The sequence below is a fragment of the Setaria viridis genome, chromosome 6 (assembly GCF_005286985.2).
Source record: "Setaria viridis chromosome 6, Setaria_viridis_v4.0, whole genome shotgun sequence".
In the NCBI taxonomy this organism is placed as follows: domain Eukaryota; kingdom Viridiplantae; phylum Streptophyta; class Magnoliopsida; order Poales; family Poaceae; genus Setaria; species Setaria viridis.
Genome location: NC_048268.2, coordinates 651,243 through 664,201, shown reverse-complemented (window position 1 = coordinate 664,201; position 12,959 = coordinate 651,243). Strand labels below are relative to the sequence as shown.

At 48.8% G+C, this 12,959-nt stretch overlaps 2 protein-coding genes across 3 annotated transcripts; one reads left to right on the top strand and one right to left on the bottom strand.

Annotated features, from left to right (window-relative positions):
• Nucleotides 1–355: 355 nt before the first annotated feature.
• LOC117859751 (uncharacterized) lies at nt 356–5,986 on the top strand. 2 transcript variants are annotated; one of them, XM_034742935.2, is made up of 18 exons: nt 356–620; nt 824–894; nt 1,137–1,253; nt 1,532–1,588; nt 1,735–1,805; nt 2,018–2,117; nt 2,206–2,276; nt 2,366–2,466; nt 2,599–2,702; nt 2,801–2,854; nt 2,962–3,017; nt 3,117–3,155; nt 3,242–3,389; nt 3,470–3,654; nt 3,741–3,811; nt 3,912–3,984; nt 4,081–4,142; nt 4,306–5,986. In XM_034742935.2, the coding sequence occupies exons 2-18, from the start codon at nt 865–867 to the stop codon at nt 5,799–5,801; spliced, it is 2,835 nt and encodes a 944-aa protein (XP_034598826.1). In that variant the 5' UTR covers nt 356–620; nt 824–864; the 3' UTR covers nt 5,802–5,986. The 2 variants fall into 2 exon arrangements, with proteins under 2 accessions (XP_034598826.1, XP_072150658.1); XM_072294557.1 differs by lacking the exons at nt 356–620; nt 824–894; nt 1,137–1,253; nt 1,532–1,588; nt 1,735–1,805 and adding an exon at nt 1,874–1,911.
• Nucleotides 5,987–6,215: 229 nt separating this feature from the next.
• LOC117859753 (uncharacterized) lies at nt 6,216–11,532 on the bottom strand. The gene is made up of 7 exons (XM_034742938.2): nt 11,208–11,532; nt 10,835–11,073; nt 10,485–10,670; nt 10,293–10,388; nt 10,147–10,218; nt 9,928–10,044; nt 6,216–7,601 (listed from the first exon to the last, which is right to left on the bottom strand). Exons 1-7 carry the CDS (start codon nt 11,437–11,439, stop codon nt 6,444–6,446), a joined length of 2,100 nt encoding a protein of 699 aa, XP_034598829.1. The 5' UTR covers nt 11,440–11,532; the 3' UTR covers nt 6,216–6,443.
• Nucleotides 11,533–12,959: the final 1,427 nt, after the last annotated feature.

Genomic DNA, 12,959 nt, shown 5'->3' with positions numbered 1-12,959 from the left:
AGTCTGACGAGTCAGCAGTCACCATGGCTGAATGCTTGGCTTCCACCCACGGTACCGTCATTCATTTTTCAATCCAGAAGATACCCCTTTGTTTCCAACAATCCAACTCACAGATAAAAATGTTCCTCTTGTTGGTTTCACAGAATACGCTGTTATTCTGATTCTGAAATTACCTGACGAGCCATCTGTCAGTCACCATGGATGCCGGCTCCACTTGTCCTTTTCTTGATCGGCATCATCAGGAGAGCAAAAGAAAAATCGCTTAGCTGCAAGCCACCGCTCACAGTTGTTGTCACTTGTCAGCCGGCTAAATATCCTCCTTACTGAAGACGGCAAAAGGACATCGTCGTTTTATTTCAGAAAAAAAAAATGGACATCGTCACTCACAAACAGAATTACACATTCAACTACCCCTGACGTCTGACTTGCTTGCTTACTTTTCCACTCGCCAGGAGGAGCCAAGACCTGAAAAAAAAAAAAGAAAAGAAAAAACTGGTGCCAACAAGAAGTCCCGTGCTGAGCATTGCTTTTTCCTGATGGGGGTCTTATAAAAACGCAGAGCAGGGCGCCTTTCTGAAAGAGCTCGGCGATCCGGATTTTGTGGCAGCATTCAGGTTCAGGTAGCCGCGCTCCTTCCTCCTCAGTTGTTTTCGGATTTTTCCTGGATCCTCCCTCCCCATGGGTGCTTGGAGTGCATGTCTTGGGGTTGATTCCTCTGCATTCAGGCTTTGCTGTTTCTTGGGATGTGGAGGTGTATGTGTACCTGTCTTCTGCGATTCCTTCGCATTATTCAGGTTTTGTGCTTGTGATTGTCTGTCTACAGAACCCTGATTGCTGTTCAGCTTCAACCCAACCAGAACCGACATGGGAAGTGCAGAGTTGGAGCAAGCCAAGGTAACCTTCTGAACCACTACTCTATTGTAGAATCTTTTGTTCAGAAACGCCGTCGCTTCTTCCCTTTGTTCCTATGGGCCAATCACTTTGTGTTCAGGGTCTTTTGTTTCAAGCAGCTTTTGAACCTCTGCTCTAGAACTTGGGCGATGATCCTTAGATGACCTGCGAGGATATTCTTGATTGCTTCAACCAGTTCTGTCTTCAGCAAGCGAACTAGTGTCACATGATTGTTCTTACTTCAGGTGCTCTCGGGCATGGATTGTTCGAAACCTCCATCGAGGACTTGGCAGAGGAGATTCGACGATGAAGGCAAGAAGGTTGCAATGTTCAGCATGACCATGAGGGATATGATATCAATTGTAAGTTGTAATACCCTTTGGCTTTCTGTTTTACAAGGTGCCAATTGTAGTGGTTAGATTGGGCTATTTCCTACTTCCAAAAGAAAATGTCAAGCATAGGGGTTCCTCTCTATTGTCATAATTCTACTGACCTGGACAGCAAATGCTTTTTGATACTAGAATGCAACTAGTTAATTTGGCTTAGTCATGTCCACACTCAACACTGAACATATTTAGTAATAACTGTAACATTCTCCTTTTCTAGGTTGACACTGACCATGTTTATGGTGCCATTGTAGGTGCCCTTGATTGTCAAAGCATTGCAATTGCAAGTTGAAGATAGTGCAAAAGGCCGAGTGAGTTGCTTTGTTATCATCAGACTTTAGATTGCTTTTTTTTTCTTTTCTGGGATCAACTTCTTTTGCGTTTCAGTTGTTGAAACATCACTGAATTATGCTATCCTTGTCACTTAACTTTAAAACTTTTTCTCACCTTTCTAAAGGCTACGGTTTATGATCCACTGAGAAAATGGATGGATAACTGCTACCGTGGAGTACCGCTCGGTGGGATAGGGTCAGTGTTCTCAGCCTTTTATCTACAAGTCCTAAAGAGTAAAGAAGCTAAGTTCAATATTTGTGTAGGCACAAAATCAGCTATATATGTTACCTGCCGTGGTGAAGTATAAAGTTTGTCTACTTTTCTATGAAATATAAGTTTGTCTACAGTTAATTGAAGGTTAGATGACTCAGGATGGACAGTTTGTTCAAGCCATTTCCATTTATCAGTGCAGGAAGCATAGGGAGAAGCTACAGAGGGTACTTTCAGCAATTTCAGATATTCCCAGTGACAAATGAAGAGAAACCTATCTTAGCAAATCAGTTTTCAGTAATCATTCTACAACTCTATTCATGATTCGAAATACTCATTTGCACTTAACTGTAAACAACTTCTTAGCTACTATTCTCTTACCTAGGCATTTATTTCGCGCCCGAATGGGAAGAAGTACTCCACGGTGTTGTCTGCGCCGACTGCGGATCTCCTCAAGTGAGCATTGAAATCCTAACATGTTTGTATATATGCATCTAAACAGGCAAGACATCATGGTCAAGAATTGTGCGAATTTAATTTTACAGGGGAGTTGATAAAGCCGGTATTGGATCTTGGGATTGGAAGCTGAAGGAGGACAAATGCACTTACCACGCCCTGTTTCCAAGATCATGGACAGTATATGATGGTAAATTACTCCCAGCACTTCAGTTTCAGATTAGGAATTTCAACTAAAAGCAACAGTTCCATCATAGCTACAGAAAATATGTAAATTAGATGAAGATGTCATAATAGTCGTCATCTGAAAATTCCAATGCAGGTGTGCCTGACCCTGAAATCAAGATCGCCTGCCGTCAGATATCGCCCTTCATCCCTCACAATTACAAAGAGAGCAGCTTCCCTGCTGCGGTTTTCACGTTTACGGTAAAATCTGTTTACTTCTCCTTTTTGTTCTTTCTACAAATGTAGGCTCAAATTGAGTTGCAACTTGTTTATCATCACTGCTGACGCCTGCATTTCAGGTGCACAACTCTGGGAGCACACCTGCAGATGTGACGCTGCTCTTCACCTGGGCTGTAAGTGCAGGCTGCAGACCCGCAGACCCACACCTTGCTTGTTCTTCAGTACAAAGGGACTAAAATCTTTGATGAAATAGCTTACCTTTGATTCGATAATCTTGTAGAACTCAGTTGGTGGGAAATCAGAACTGACCGGGAATCATAGCAACTCAAAAATGAAGTAATGGACATGCCATTGTGTTTGTTCTCATGCAGTGTAGGAGCAAGCATTCACGCTGCCTTCTTACTTGTTGCAACTGTGTTCTTGCATGTTTTGCAGGGATCGGGACGGTGTCAGTGGCGTTCTCCTGCATCACAGGTGTGTTTGATCTTCCATGGCATCTGACCTATGCTTTTTCACTTCTGTTGGTGGTGACGCTTGAGATGACACTGACGCTAATGCAGGACGGCCGGCGGGCACCCTCCGGTGACGTTCGCGATCGCATCCCAGGAGACGGACGGCGTCGGTGTCAGCGTCTGCCCGTCGTTCACGATGGGCCCGTCCAGCTCCGGCGGCTTCACGGCGACCGACATGTGGGACCAGATCAAGAAGGTAGAAACATCCATCCCATCTCTGAACTCTGAATTATGTCATCTGAATCTCTGACACTTGGAACCCGTTTGCTGCAACAGCACGGCTCGTTCGGGCACGCCGGCGCCGGCGACGCGCCGACGGCGGCGTCGAAGCCCGGGTCCTCCGTCGGTGCGGCGGTGGCGGCGTCGATGGCCGTGCCGGCGGGGGCGAGGCGGGTGGTGTCCTTCTCGCTGGCCTGGGCGTGCCCCGACGTGAAGTTCGCCGGCGGCACGACGTACCACAGGTGAGTGCGCCGCGCGTCTGGCTGACCGGCCATGCAGTGACCAGTGGGCTTGTGACTGACATGGCATGGCGTTGTGGCTGGGGCAGGAGGTACACCAAGTTCTACGGCGTCGATGGCGACGCAGCTGCAGAGCAACTGGCTCATGATGCTCTTCTTGGTGAGCTTCGTGACTGAACGAACCTTCGTGCAATAAAGAGATATGATCAAAAAAGGATTTCATTTTATCTGACACTTGTTTGAATTCACTGTGTGAGTAGAGCATATGAACTGGGAGTCCCAGATCGAGGAGTGGCAGAGGCCGATCCTGCAAGACGAAACGCTGCCTGAATGGTGAGAATTCAGTCAGATTAATTTCATGACAAAATTGACAGTCCAGCATGACTGGACAAGTGTTTTGGTCTGAAGCACTGAACATTTTGGTTTCAGGTATCCAATTGGTCTGTTCAACGAGCTCTATTACCTCAACGCTGGAGGCACCATCTGGACAGGTAACAGCTATCAACAACATGCTAACAAATCATCAGCTATTGAACAAAAACAAATCCAAATCATCAGCTAAATATAAACAAATCATCAATCTTTGAACCAAACAAATCCAATTTTTTTAAAAAAAAAATTAATTGGCGACTGACCAAGAAATGGATGCGACAGATGGACATCCTCCGAAGAAGGCCGGCTTCGGTTCATCCGGGCCGTTCTCCCTCGACACGCCCCGCGTTGCAGACGGCGCCGCCGCCAACGTCACCGGCGGCGGCGGCAGCGCGGTGGACGGCATCATGAGCGCCATGGCATCGGCGGCGGATCGCTCCCACGCGGCGTCGGCAGCTTTCGGCCCGGCGCTCCTTCGCGGCGGCGAGGAGAACGTGGGGCAGTTCATGTACCTGGAAGGCATGGAGTACAACATGTACAACACCTACGACGTCCACTTCTACTCCTCCTTCGCCCTCCTCGCCCTCTTCCCTCAGCTCGAGCTTAGCCTGCAGCGCGACTTCGCCATGGCCGTCCTCATCCACGACCCGCGCCTCCGTCACACCCTCGACGGGAAGACCGTCCGCCGCAAGGTCCTCGGCGCGGTGCCGCACGACGTCGGGCTCAACGATCCATGGGTCGAGCTGAACGCGTACATGCTCCACGACGCGGCGCGGTGGAAGGACCTCAACCCAAAGTTCGTGCTCCAGGTGTACCGCGACGCCGCGGCCACGGGCGACGCGGCGTTCGCGGCGGCGGCGTGGCCGGCGGTGTACGTGGCCATGGCGTACATGGACCAGTTCGACCGGGACGGGGACGGGATGGTGGAGAATGACGGCGTCCCGGACCAGACGTACGACATCTGGTCGGTGTCCGGCGTCAGCGCCTACACCGGCGGGCTCTGGGTCGCCGCGCTGCAGGCCGCCGCCGCCATGGCGCGCATCGTCGGCGACCGCGCCGCCGAGGCCTACTTCATGGTGAGGTACAAGAAGGCGAGGCGCGTGTACGACGGCGAGCTCTGGAACGGGACCTACTTCAACTACGACAACAGCGGCGGCGCGACGAGCTCGTCGATCATGGCGGACCAGCTCGCCGGGCAGTGGTACGCGCGGGCGTGCGGGCTGGAGCCGGTGGTGGAGGAGGCCAAGGCCCGGAGCGCGCTGGCCACGGTGCTCGACTATAACGTGATGCGGGTGAAGGGAGGCGCCGTCGGGGCGGTGAACGGGATGCGGCCCGACGGCGCCGTGGACGCGTCGTCGACGCAGTCCAAGGAGGTGTGGCCCGGCGTGACGTACGCCGTGGCGGCGGCCATGGTCCACGAGGGCATGACGGAGTCCGCGTTCCGGACGGCGAAGGGCGCACACGACGCCGCCTGGGGCAAGGACGGCTTCGGGTACGCGTTCCAGACGCCGGAGGCGTGGACGGAGGACGGCGGCTACCGGTCGCTGCACTACATGCGGCCGCTGGGAATCTGGGCGATGCAGTGGGCGCTGTCGCCGCCGGAGCTCCACAAGGATCTCAGGGCGGCGGCCTCGGAGGAGTCGCCGGCAGACGCCGCCCTGGGGCAGGCGCAGTTCGAGAAGGTGGCGAGCATGCTGAAGCTGCCGGAGGAGCAGCAGCCCAAGGGATACCTTTGGGCCATCTACAATCTCATTAGGCAAATGGTGTTCCCAGCATAAGAGCTGGAAAAATAATATTATCGTGCAGGGCAAATCCATGCCTTCAAACAGTCAGTGTTCAGTGCCGGTTAGGAACTGCCACGAGATTTGTCACCGGAATGATAATGAATAGTTCATACGTGAGCAATGATGAAACTTCAAGCTTCCAACGCACTTCATCTGAAAATAAGACTTTCTAGTGTCCATTCTCATGTCGTAACATAATATAACAGATCAGATGCATACTCGAGCAAAGAAAATAATTTTGTTTTGAGAAGGCAACAATAAACTACTGCGAACTCCCATGAGCAACTTATCTTTGCATGAACACAATACAAGGAAAAAAAAAAACACACCAATCTTTCCAGGAACCACAGCGCGCCACCAAACAAAACATAACAGGTAAGGATAAAGAAATCTCGAGACGCTACGAAATAGTAAAACGATGGTTCTCTTAAAACTGAATAGGATGTTTAAAGTCACATTAACCGAACTACTAGGTACTACAGTGATGCATGTATTACAAATTGGGGGGTTACAATCTCTTCCAGATAACAAAACTCAAGCGCCACCCATTGCATCCACAGAAACATCCAAAAGATCTGATCATTGGAATACGCATCCAACAAGATCTCACTGTCAGTTAAGTTTGAGAAATATGGTTCATCCGGTCCACTGCCCACCACCATATCCAGCAGCAGCAGGCTGTGGCGACACCCCCTTTGCTGGAGCAGGCTGTGGGTTTGCGGCCGGTGCAGTATATCCGGTCTGAGCTGGTGCTGCTGCAGACTGATCATAACTTGGAGGGTTTGCAGGTGGCTGGGTGTATCCTGCCTGGCCATATGCTGCAGGCTGGCCAGCTGCTGGTGCAGAAGCATAACCAGCCTGACCGACTGCAGGAGCAGGTCCATATCCTGACTGTGGGTAGGCATTTCCATAGTTGGGGTCTGCTGGAGCTCCCTGGTAACCATAGTTCGCGTTGGCTTGAGCTGCTTGATCACCATATGCTGGTTGGGTTTGCGGGTACTGCACATAGCCACCTTGCTGTGCGCCTTGCTGAGGATAGCCTTGTGCTGCTGGTGCACTCTGGCCGTACGGGGCCGGTGCTTGCCCACCCTGCTGTGGGTAGCCCTGTTGAGCATACCCATCAGGTCCTGTTGCTGCGCCATATGTTTGGCCATAAGCAGGAGGTTGCTGGGAGGGTGGACCATAAGATGCAGGTGGTGGTGCCTGGTAGGAGCCATCTGCAGCCGGAGCACCTCTGGGGGGCGCCCATTGTCCAGGTCCATTGTATGGAGGCCTAGCATAAGGATCTGGCTGCTGAGGATAGCCTTGCTGAGGACCCATTGGTGGCTGCCCATAATACTGGTTCGGCGGTGGAGCATTGTATCTAGGATCACCATACCCATGGCCATAGTTCTGTTGAGGTGCATGTTGCGGATACGGAGGTTGTCCATAGCCAGGAGCCTGAGATTGCCCATAACTGTTAAAGTTCCCTGGTCCAGGAGGGTAGCTTGGTGGCTGGCTATCGTATGGTTGAGATCCCTGCTTGTAGTAGTCAGAACCACCACCCTGATATGAAGGATGGGGTGGCGGGCCCTGCCTTTGGTCCCAGCCCATGCCGCCTCTTGGGGGTCCCTGCGGTGGGTAACCACCGTAGGGTGGGTTATAGTTCTGAGGTGGAGGCATACCTCTTGGTGGGTATCCATAGCCAGGCTGGCTTTGAGAGCGTGGCCCCCACTGAGAAGCTGCACCATGACCCTGAGGGCGGTAACCTTGCGAACCATATCCACCAGATTGATTTGTATGCTTTGAGAAATTCTGCACAGGAAAGCCTGTTAGAAACCAGAAAGGAAAAGTAGATAATATATAGTAGCAAATACAGCTAACGTAAAGCAAAATGCATTTATTAGGATATTATCAAGGGGCAACAAGACAGAGTTCACATTGCAGTTAAATAAGAATAACAATGTGAAAATACTGGGTACCGTACTTCTTAAAGATAGTCCAACACTGATCATTAAATCATTCAAGAAAATTGTTCGAGAACAGAACTCCATTAATACAACGCAAAAACTTACACAAACTTCTGTGGACAACATGATGTGAGTATGTGACATCATTAATATAACATGAATATCAACAAGACCCTTGGTAACCATCATTAAAAACAGCAACAAGAAATGTGGGCACAAAAGAAAGACAATTCAGAGTTTAACATATCTGTGCATCTCATAAACATACAAGCAGCTTCAATCCAAAACACATAAATATTGAGATATTAAATGCACCGCGGCACGCATTATCCGATAGCAACTTTGATAATACTGGGCTTATAATAATGCTAAGTAACCCGATCTTCCTTATAGTTAGTTCAACATTCTAGATAAGAGTGTTATAGCAAAGTATCAATGATGAAATTCTTTGTTGTTCAGCTATTGGCATATAGAGGTTGTGTTTCGCACACAACATACAGTCGCAAACGATTTAGTTTAGCAAACCTACACATGGTGATGCAGTAGCCTTTTCATGGCAAGGATACACCTGTTGCTGTCTTCCAATGCCATACAGTTTCTGTTTCCTTTCGGCAATAGGCAGCCTTACCAGTTACCAACTACACAAACCATGCAAGGGAAGGATAATGGTCAATATCCCTCTGTGTTGCATGTATAGGATGGAGAACGAAGACCCCCGTGAAGAAAGCTAGCTGTATCTGCATTAGGATACCCAACCAACTCCAAATTTGCACCTTCAACAAAAATAATTCACGGAAACTGGAAGCGAATAAACCTGATATGTCAGTTGTGACTGCTTATGTAGGAAACAGAATCAGATCATATCTAATAATTAGCAAAATGCTAACTGCACAAAGTGCTGGTAGGGTAACACAGCAATCGCGAAGCTGAAGTCATGGATCTTATGCTCCACTTTATTTCAACTAAGCTTGCCCATGTGTATTGTCAAGTCTAACATGTAAAAAAATACTCATAATGTATATACTACTAAGTGTCAAGCTAGGAATAAAGAATTCTACCAGTTCTATCCAAATCTCCCAAATAAACCACCTGATATGTATTGCTCAACAGTACATTCCATTTCTGAATTGTTTGGTCATATTTTTATTTTTTCTACAATTCATATTATTAATAAAGTCATGAGTTGAAGTATGGAAGCATGCATGGTGCTGTAAAACAAGCAGGCAAAATAAGCCAACAAAAATCATAGTGCTTAGTACCAAGGATGACAAGGGGAAGGAGAAATATTCATGGAGACATTGAATTTGATGAAGTGTACAAACTAAGAAAAAAATATTCCTATAAACTTTGTGGATGAGGAGATAACAAATTATAAGAAATTATTGATTTCCTCGGTCCTAACAAAGTAATGGCGTCTCATTGATCGTTCATCAGAAGATGGAAAAGAGAACACAAACAGATCACTGATTAAGAAGAACTTACCTTCCAGCCCAACTAGGCCCTGCTATATATCAAGATTGATACTTCATACAAGGGCCATTGTAGAAGAGATTGATTAGTTTATAACAACACTTGAATTCCATGAAAAGGCAAAAGTCCAACACTTCCCAACAAGAAAATAGCAATCTATTTACAATATTAATAACAAAGTGGGGAAGCGAAGCAGTGTTTTTCTTTATATAACAAAAATATCAGTACATTTGGGATATTCTATAAAAGCTAAAAGGCTTATCAAGGAGGAAAATTGAACCTAAACAATGACAGAAAATCTCAAGTTTGGCTCAAAAATATCAGAAAGATAGAACAATTGTACAATGATACAACAGGCACATTGACACCCACAGCTCAGAACAGTTGTACCAATCAATCAACATAATAGCACGGTAATAAGGCAGGGTGCTCAAAAGTCATGCCATGAATTTGCCTTGGGTAACAAAAATACCAGGAAAGAAAACATTGAATTTGGTATCTAGAATCACAGAAGTAACCACATGATTCATGTGCCAAAATAAATCAATCATGAAGCAAATCACATCAGCAGCTAGCATAAGAGTTCAATCATAGAATGAATGATCAAACGCATAAAGCAATACCGTAACAGCTTCTGGCAACACTTAAACAATGAAAGCACGAATAGTAGGCTACAAAAAAAGGACAAAAGGTCACATCACCTGATTCATTGCTTGCTTGATCAAATCCTTTGCAGCTTCAATCTGCTTCTTATTCCCAGTAACACGTACAGTTCTTTCAGTCAATGTAACACCCTCTGGAGGATGTTGGGGTATCAACTACAAATAATTTCAAAGTTTTCATCAGCTTAGACCTCTCAATATATATATATGGGCAGTAAAAGTATTGATATGCCAACATATAAAATGTAACATATCCACCTGAATACGAGCACCAGATCTTGTTTGCAGGCCTTTAATTGTCTCACCGCCTTTTCCGATAATGAGGCCAACCTACGGAATACGGATAATGGTTGGAACATATGAAATGGCACGATAAAACTACATCATCAACGCTAAGAAAGAACCTTGTTATCAGGAACTGTCATCTCAAATTGCTCTGATCCCGACTGACCACTTCCAAAACCTCTAGCTATTAAAGCAGGGGAACCGCCAGCCTCAGCCTGGAATAGAGCGAGGGAATTGTCAGGATTTGCGCGCGTGAATACACAGGTTAAAAACAACTAGACACAAGGAATTGACACACGTGTTTATAGTACCTCAGCTATAACACTCTTAATAAGCTGCTCAGCTTTATCAACACTTCCAAGGGTTCCAACTAGTTCAACCGACCGGGTCAGAGCATTCGAATCAGCATCGACGTCCTTGGTGATTTGGATCTTTGCGCCCGAGCTCATTTGCAAGTTCCTGATAGTTTCACCAGCTTTTCCAATCAGGACACCAACCTGCATTGATTCCCATAATCAGCATGCACCGACCAACACGTCAAAATTGATAATAATGCTGATAAATGCTCTTATCCATGTTTGCCGTTTCCGCTGTTCCTCCTAGGCCTCACTAATACCATGTAAGCAGAATCAGACAGTAACCGTTCATCGGATTAATATACCTTGCTATTGGGCACTTCGATTTTACGAGATGTCTCCTGCGATGCATCCGCTGCATCAACTTCCTGCTGTGGAGCTTCAGCTGCTGCTTCCGGTGTAGGCTCGAGTGGCTTCTCCTCAGAAGCCGCGACCGTGCCATTATCACCATCTGCCACCCCCTCGGTAGCAGCAACGCCTCCGTCCTCCGCAGCAGCGGCCTCCTCGACGTTCACGGAGGACCCATCGTTCTGCTGCTCAGTCCCTGATCCCAATCCCAAGCGAGAGAACGAGCGAATCGATCAGATTAGCTGAAAGCTTCAACGTGAAGTAACGGCGCACACCGCAGAGAGGCGCAGATTCGGATAGAGATTGACGAGGGGAGCGTGAGAGATCCACCTGGGGGGGCGTCGGTCTCGCCGTCGACGCGGGGTCGCTTGGCGTCCTCGCCGTCGCCGTTCGCCTCCGCGTCGGCGCCGACCTCCTCGAGCTTCCTCTTATGGTCGACTTCGCCCGGCGCAGCGTCCTCCTGCGCGGCGGCGGCGGCGGAGTCGGCGGCTGGAGGATGGTCCTCGGCGTGGACTACCACCTCCGGCGGCGGCGTTGGCGGCGCGGCGTCGGAGTCCGCCATGGGGAGCGAAGGGATTAGGGTTTGAGGGTTTTCGCCGCCCCCCGATTTTTTTTTTTCTTTTTAGACGGGTCGGCGTGGAGGCGCTTCTGGTGAAGAGATGGGTCCGCGCGGCTCTCCTTGCCCGATTATATCGAGGAAAGAAAGGGCGTTTGTTGCTGCAGCTAGTACGTGTCACGTGTAGGAAGGCGTATTCAGCTGCAGTGCAGGTGAAGGTGAAAGCGTACCTTTAAAATTAGCATAATGTAAATGTCTAATGTAAGAGGAATTTGTTTTCCTAACACAGAGGCCGGACTTGAAAGTTGGATTGGCCTCCTCCAATGGTTAGAGTCAACTACTAGCTGATACGATTTAAGAGATAGCATGAGAGATGGGTCTTCCACTAATAAGAGTCAAACACTACCTCTTATGTCTATATAACCCCACACGTCAGCTTCATCCTCCACGACGGCGAGCGCAGTTGCCTAGACGAAGCCGCGCCCCTACTCGTGCCACCGCCACCCCAAGTCGAGCTCCGCCGCAGACCTCCCCACCGCGTCCGGGCACAGCGCCGCCTTAGCCACCGAGCACCGCCCCCCGCGCAGATCCCACGCTCGTGCCCACCCAGGGCAAGGCCCCGCCGCCGCCATCCTTGGGAACCGTGCGGGCTTCCGGCGACCCCCTCTGGCAGCGGTGAGGTGGGCGAGAGAGGCAAAGGTGTTGGCGGCGACTAGGGTTTGGCGGGGGGAGCGACACGGGGGCCTGGCTAGCAATCTTCAAATCACAATTATAAAATGTAAGTAATACGTATGATCATGGAAATATTGATGTGTCCCTGCCAAATCCACCTGCAGATTTCTATACCTATTGGAGCACCAAACATCTAAATAGGAAGAAAACTTTTCGTGTTTCACCGAACAATGATATTCACGGGTCACAAAGAGTTTTCCTACGGCGTGGTCTATCCTATTTTTGCGTTGAGGCCACGGCCCAGCGAGCACCGAGCAACAGCGCTCGGCTTGCTACTCTCCCTCGCCCGCCATCCTTGTCCGAGGGTGGCAACAGCGGCAAGGCTCTGCCGCTTGCCAAATCCACCTACATATTTCTATACCTACTAGAGCACCCAACATCTAAGTAGGAACAAACCTTTTCGTGTTTCACCGAACAATGATATTCACAGGTCACGGCATGGTCTATCCTATTTTTGCGTCGAGGCCACAGCCCAGCAAGCACAAGCAGCAGCGCTCAGCTTGCCGCTCTCCCTCGTCTGCCGGCCTTGTCCGGGGGTGGCGACGGTGGCAGGGCTCTGTCGCTCTGGTCATGGTCCAGCAGGCCAAGCTAGAGCTGGGGGCATAGCTAGTCCTGTAAATAGTTTGGGCTGGAATAACTTTAACAATTTGGATTTTGCTTTGGACTTACTTAGCCTGGGTGCTAATGGGCCAATGCTGCTAATAAATTCACTTGGTTTGGGCTCCACCTCCCTGGTTGTTTGGTGTGGTGTGGTGAGGGATAGTTATTATTGGAGTTCTAATGGATTGTACCCA

Bases quoted from the DNA above. Each gene is read 5' to 3' on its own strand.
- LOC117859751 (XM_034742935.2), top strand. From the start codon at position 865: ATGGGAAGTGCAGAGTTGGAGCAAGCCAAG. The intron at 3,655-3,740 runs GTGAGTGCGCCG...TGGCTGGGGCAG, and splicing joins GGCGGCACGACGTACCACAG to GAGGTACACCAAGTTCTACG. The intron at 4,143-4,305 runs GTAACAGCTATC...TGGATGCGACAG, and splicing joins TGGAGGCACCATCTGGACAG to ATGGACATCCTCCGAAGAAG.
- LOC117859753 (XM_034742938.2), bottom strand. From the start codon at position 11,439: ATGGCGGACTCCGACGCCGCGCCGCCAACGCCGCCGCCGGAGGTGGTA. The intron at 10,045-10,146 runs GTGGATATGTTA...AATTATTTGTAG, and splicing joins GATCTGGTGCTCGTATTCAG to TTGATACCCCAACATCCTCC. The intron at 7,602-9,927 runs GTGATGTGACCT...TTTCCTGTGCAG, and splicing joins TCAAGCAAGCAATGAATCAG to AATTTCTCAAAGCATACAAA.